Genomic DNA, 5,314 nt, shown 5'->3' on the forward strand with positions numbered 1-5,314 from the left:
CTGACTAGTGATACGGGCATGACCAGCCCGTCGCGGACCAACACACCCAGTCCTCCCCTACCTGAACTCCGCTTCCTGAAGCTGAACAACGAGCCGGCCCGTCCCGCGAAGGAGGCCCCTCTGGCAGGAGGAGAGGAGTCTCAGAAGACTGCTCCACCTAGGAAACGATGCATCCAGTTTGCGTGCGCCGCGAACCCACCGCAACGCCAAGCCTGTTGAGGCACCGAAACTCCAGGATCAGGCCATCGAGTCCAAGCCTGATGCGCCTCGGAAGCGGTGCATCAAGTTTGCTTGCCCTGCTCCTCGACCTGTCAATCAATCCACCCCTCCCCAACACGTTGAGCACCTTGAGGCTGCCGCTTCTCGTCTGCAGCCCCAGACCCCCGACAGCTCTCCCGCCACTGTCAGGAAGCATCGTTTCTCCTCGAGCCACTCACGGTCTCCCCGCCCCCCGGGGGCGCGCCGCTCCTCCCGCGACCCCGCTCGCAGGCCCATGTCCACCAAGAAGTACATTACTGTGGACGACAAGGATCTTCAGAATGAGGCGTCCCGCTTCCACGAGTTTGCCAGCGACGACCACTGTGACGAGGACTGGATGCGAGAGACTGTTCCTGTTGCAGGCCGCAAGATGACCGTCAATGATACCCTGGCGAAGGAGAATGAGATTCGCAAGCTTGCTAAAGAAGCTGAAGAGGAGGCTGATGAAGAGGAAAACGATGACGAGACGGCCATCGATGACGATGACGATCTCAACCGCCACCGCCGGCGAAGAGGAGGACGATGAGGAGGACGAGGATGAGGACGATGACGACATTGACGACGGTCTCTCCGGCTACGTTACTGAGGATGAGGACGATGATTCGATCGGTTATCACACTGACGAAGAGACTGGCTTTGCCGACTCAGACGACGAGGCTGATGACGATCTTCAGCTCTGGACTCCCGCGCAGCCCGCCCTCCGCCTTTCCGGTCTGTCATCTACAACCCCCGTCGGACGTCGTGCGTCTATCGGCCATCAGTCCGATTCCTCCCTCGGCTCTATCAGCAGCGTCCGGGCTGTCCGTTCCGGCAAGTCTCGTCGCATCAAGATCCGCCCCGGCACTCCTGAGCTTCCTGACAGTACCGATTTTGTCTGCGGTACCCTTGATGAGGACCGTCCCATCGAAGACGCGTATCTCTCGTGTCTTGCTGCCCGCAGGCGTGAGAAGCTTCACGTCATTCCTCAAGACATCGACCCTAGTTTCCCTGCGTCGGAGCCCGAAGACAACGGCGAAGAAGAGCTTTACAACCCTGTGAAGCACGCCAGCGACGACGATGACGTCTGGCTGCACGGCGAGATGGATGACCTTGACCACCAGCAAGAGAGACGCAGCCGCAAGAAGAAAAGCGAGCATAGCTCGCCCAAGCGTTACCACTCGCCGCCCCCAAAACAGCGTTACCACTCGCCGCCTCCCAAGAACCGCGGTCGCTCACCACCCCCCAAGAGGTTGTTTGACCGCCGTTCTCCTTGCCGCATGCGGTCACCTGCTCCTCAGGTCGTCAGGTCACCGCCTGCGTCTCTGCGTACCGGCCTCAGGCCATCGCCTTTCAAGGAGCTCGCCTTCCGCCCGGGTCTCACCATGACCAAGTCGCTGCCTCGCCAGCCGCATGGTTCAATATGCGCAACGGCCGTCGCAACAAGGCATTGATGCCCAACGCTCACGACAACGATGTTCACATTCGTAGTGCCATCGACATTGTCAAGGGGTTGGAACAGAAGCGCCAACGTCGCAAGGAGAAGTACTACCAGAAATACTGCAACCGCGCCCGTAAGGGACAGAAGCCAGAGCGCAAGCCCATGCCTGGCATGGGCGCGTTCGCATGAGAGAACTCGGTTTGCTCATGGCTGGCAAGATTGACCAAGGCAACTATGTTCTGTCCGTCTGAGTGGCCTCTCCACAGGTCCCCATTTTTCTTTGGGCCCATTTTTCTAAGTCTTTTCCCTCGTCTCGTCTTTTTGCATGGGGGCCACATTACACCCCCGAGTACGGCGTTCAGCATTGGCTTTTGCAGGGAGCATACCAGCAGCATCAGCATGATCCACACGTTCTTGTTTATTTTCTTTGTTTGCTTCACTTCATGGCACATATTTTCTACACTTAAAGAGAGCCTCGATCTGTGAGGAAGACTCTGTATATACTTGACGCCCGAGAGTGAGAAGGAGGGAGCCGACGGCAGCAGCGAAGGCTCGATACCCTGGGATAGCTCATTCGCTTGCATGGGATGGTCCGGAGAGACCACTGGGGAGCATTTATAATGACACCGGCGGCTTTGCCGTTTTGACGATGAATTTTCTGCCTCTTCGGAACTTGGGTGATTCTATGTTGTGATTAGGCAGTTGAAGGCCTGACTGAACCTGAGATCAGAGTGCATGCGGCGTCTCGACGCCTGTGGAGGGCGGGCGGCGACGGAGGCGATTTAGTGAGTGGCTTATAGTGCATTGACACCCGAAGTGCAGGCGGCGTAGGGGGCTTCAGAGGCCGTGGGACGGACATGGGAGTGGCAGCCTGAATCTCAAGGCACCCAAAGTCTAGACCTGGCCTCACCAGGCACGACTGCTCTTTGCCAACTTTGATCTCCTATCGCCCGGCTCTCCCCAAAACCTAACGACTTGACGACCGCACGACCGACGAATTTATTTTCAACAGAAGCCGTTCATTCCCAGCATCACTCTCTCTACCTCGCTGCTGCTTCGCCTAATATCATCATGTGGATGTTCAACTGGTGTACGTATTACCATGGCCATCCTTCCCATCCCTCGCGCGGGCGGTGCAATGCGCTGCTGCTACCTGGGGAGGGGCCAAACTTTAGCTGACATGTGTCGACTTTGACAGTCTGGGATGTGCTCTCCAGCCTGGGCCTGCTGAACAAGCACGCCAAGCTGCTGTTCCTGGGTCTCGATAACGCCGGCAAGACGACGCTGCTGCACATGCTCAAGGTGCGTACGCGATGGACGTATATTTGGCGAGCCGGGCTCGAGTCTCGTCTCACGTGCCAAACAGCGATGGCGACATGGCCGCCTCGTTCCATCCCCCCGCCGGCCTCACACATCGCATGCTAACCTCTTGACGACAGAACGACCGTGTCGCGATCCTCCAGCCTACGCTCCACCCCAGTTAGTGGCCCCCCTTCTCTCTCCTTCTGCCTGCTGTCGATTCGGGGGCGGGACAGAAAAGCTGACATGTCTCGTTTCTACGCATCACAGCCTCCGAGGAGCTCGCCATCGGCAACGTCCGCTTCACGACCTTTGACCTGGGCGGTCACCAACAGGCACGACGACTCTGGAAGGACTACTTCCCCGAGGTCAACGGCATCGTCTTCCTCGTCGACGCCAAGGACCACGAGCGCTTCCCCGAGGCCAAGGCCGAGCTCGACGCCCTCCTGTCCATGGAGGAGCTGCAGAAGGTGCCGTTTGTCGTCCTCGGCAACAAGATCGACCACCCCGACGCCATCTCCGAGGACGAGCTGCGTCACCACCTGGGCCTGTACCAGACGACGGGGAAGGGCAAGGTGCCGCTGGAGGGCATCCGGCCGATCGAGGTCTTCATGGTGTCTGTTGTCATGCGCCAAGGTACGCCGTCTCAACCTTTTCCTTCCTCGGAGATTTTCCCTCCCTCGGAGGAGATCCGATCGTAAACGCTACGATGGTAATCGCGAGACGTTGTTGCTGACGTGCGTTTCTGCAGGATACGGCGATGCCATTCGATGGTTGTCGCAGTACGTCTAGACGACGTGGACTGGCCCACTGGGCGGATGGTGAGGAAGGGTGGTGTTTTTACCCAACGACCTCCCCATCGGACGACGCCGAAGTCTGCGTGAAGCTTGCAACCGAGCGACGATGACAGATTGGGGCGTACATGATGAAAGGGGGGATGTTGTAGACACGGAAGAGTTGGTGACGGGGGTTCATAGCCGTGCTCCTAGGCTCCATGGTTTAAGGGGGTCCTTCGGCTGGCAGTCAATCAAACTCGTTCATAGCGACGGGTTGTAGTAGATTATTGGAATCGGATGCGTTGCTTTGCGTCTTTTACCGTCTGCTGCTTCCCTTCTTGAGACGAACGCTTGCCCTTGCTGATTGTTGCATTGGATGGGGTCAGTGGAAAACACGGAGAGTCTCTGACGGCCCCGTTTGTTTCTACTGATGGACTCGACACGGAACATAGCGTCTTTCTTGATGCTGCGGGAACGAGCATGTCCAGAAAGATTTTGAGGCCGTTGTTGAAAGAGTCAGTTGAAAGAGTCACTGTCCAGGTGTCCAACTGAGCCACGCATCGATGGCCTCAACTGTATCGCGATGATAGGCCCCCGCTAGCATTCCTCCGTGTCTCAGCCCAACAGTCTCACATCGGAGGACTTGAGCTAGACTTTACAGTCAGACGTCAGAAAATTCCCAGGTCGCTCACGGATGCTTCATCACTGTTGAGTGCCTTTTGGCCCCTCCTGGTCAGCGGTCAGCATGCCTGGCTGGGCTGGCTGGGCTTGCTGGGCTCCATGCCACCAGGTCCAATGCCTGCGAAGCCCAACAGAAGCAGAGGCGGTAGCGCCACTTTGATGCTACGTCATCCCACCGTGGCGCACCCTTGCCTTATCTGACCGCATTACATGTCCCCAACCCGGACTCGTGCAAGTGCAGGCGCAGGTGCAAGAGTGCCTGCTTGCTCCTTGGTCCCTCGTGCCTGCATTGTGCCTGTCCAAACCATCCATTCGTCCATCCACACCATTCATTGTCGCCTCTCACGAGCTCTCGCTTTCCAAACTCCAGCTGCCTTGCCACGACTGCACACACCCAGCGCTCTGTGTTTCCCACTTGCCGTAACATGCCTCTTTTCTCCTCCACAACGGCCCTCCATCATGGCTGAACAAGCAGAAGACATCTACGGATTCACGCCCGAGGCGTTTGACCCCGCCCTCCTACCCGACTATGACACCAACTTTCTCAACGACTCTGATATTGCGACCTTCATCTCGGCCCTCCAGGCTCCCGACCCTCTGCAGAGCCCCGCCGAAGAAACGACGTTCCTTCGGTCCCCCAGCATCCAGAGCCCCAGCTCCTTCGACGTCACCAAGCGCAACTCGCACCTCGGCGCCCCCGACGATGCCGACCCCAGCGCCGTAGCCGCCTCGCGGCCGCCCAAGCCGGCGATGTCACGGCGCCGCAGGCCCCGAACGGCATCTACCCCAGCGGCAACGCCACCGCCGTCAGCAGCCACCAGAGCATGTTCATCACGGCCCAGAACGACTGGGCGCCGGTCCACGAGCGGTTGCACAAGCACAA

The 5,314-nt window shown here is 58.4% G+C and overlaps 2 protein-coding genes across 2 annotated transcripts in view; both read left to right on the top strand.

Annotated features, from left to right (window-relative positions):
* VDBG_02638 (conserved hypothetical protein) overlaps positions 1 to 1,864 on the top strand; it is a gene marked incomplete at both ends in the record, with an annotated part of 2,153 nt that extends 289 nt beyond the window's left edge. Inside the window, 3 exons of the mRNA XM_003006453.1 lie at positions 162 to 634; positions 684 to 1,407; positions 1,536 to 1,864. Of these exons, the coding sequence (XP_003006499.1) occupies positions 162 to 634; positions 684 to 1,407; positions 1,536 to 1,864 (1,526 nt within the window). The remainder of the gene's footprint in view (positions 1 to 161; positions 635 to 683; positions 1,408 to 1,535) is intronic.
* A 788-nt stretch (positions 1,865 to 2,652) lies between these two features.
* VDBG_02639 (small COPII coat GTPase SAR1) lies at positions 2,653 to 4,071 on the top strand (the record flags this gene model as incomplete). The annotated part of the gene is made up of 5 exons (XM_003006454.1): positions 2,653 to 2,765; positions 2,874 to 2,977; positions 3,115 to 3,154; positions 3,245 to 3,610; positions 3,726 to 4,071. 5 exons carry the CDS (start codon positions 2,747 to 2,749, stop codon positions 3,764 to 3,766), a joined length of 570 nt encoding a protein of 189 aa, XP_003006500.1.
* Positions 4,072 to 5,314: the final 1,243 nt, after the last annotated feature.

The sequence above is a fragment of the Verticillium alfalfae genome, genomic scaffold (assembly GCF_000150825.1).
Source record: "Verticillium alfalfae VaMs.102 supercont1.3 genomic scaffold, whole genome shotgun sequence".
NCBI lineage: Eukaryota > Fungi > Ascomycota > Sordariomycetes > Glomerellales > Plectosphaerellaceae > Verticillium > Verticillium alfalfae.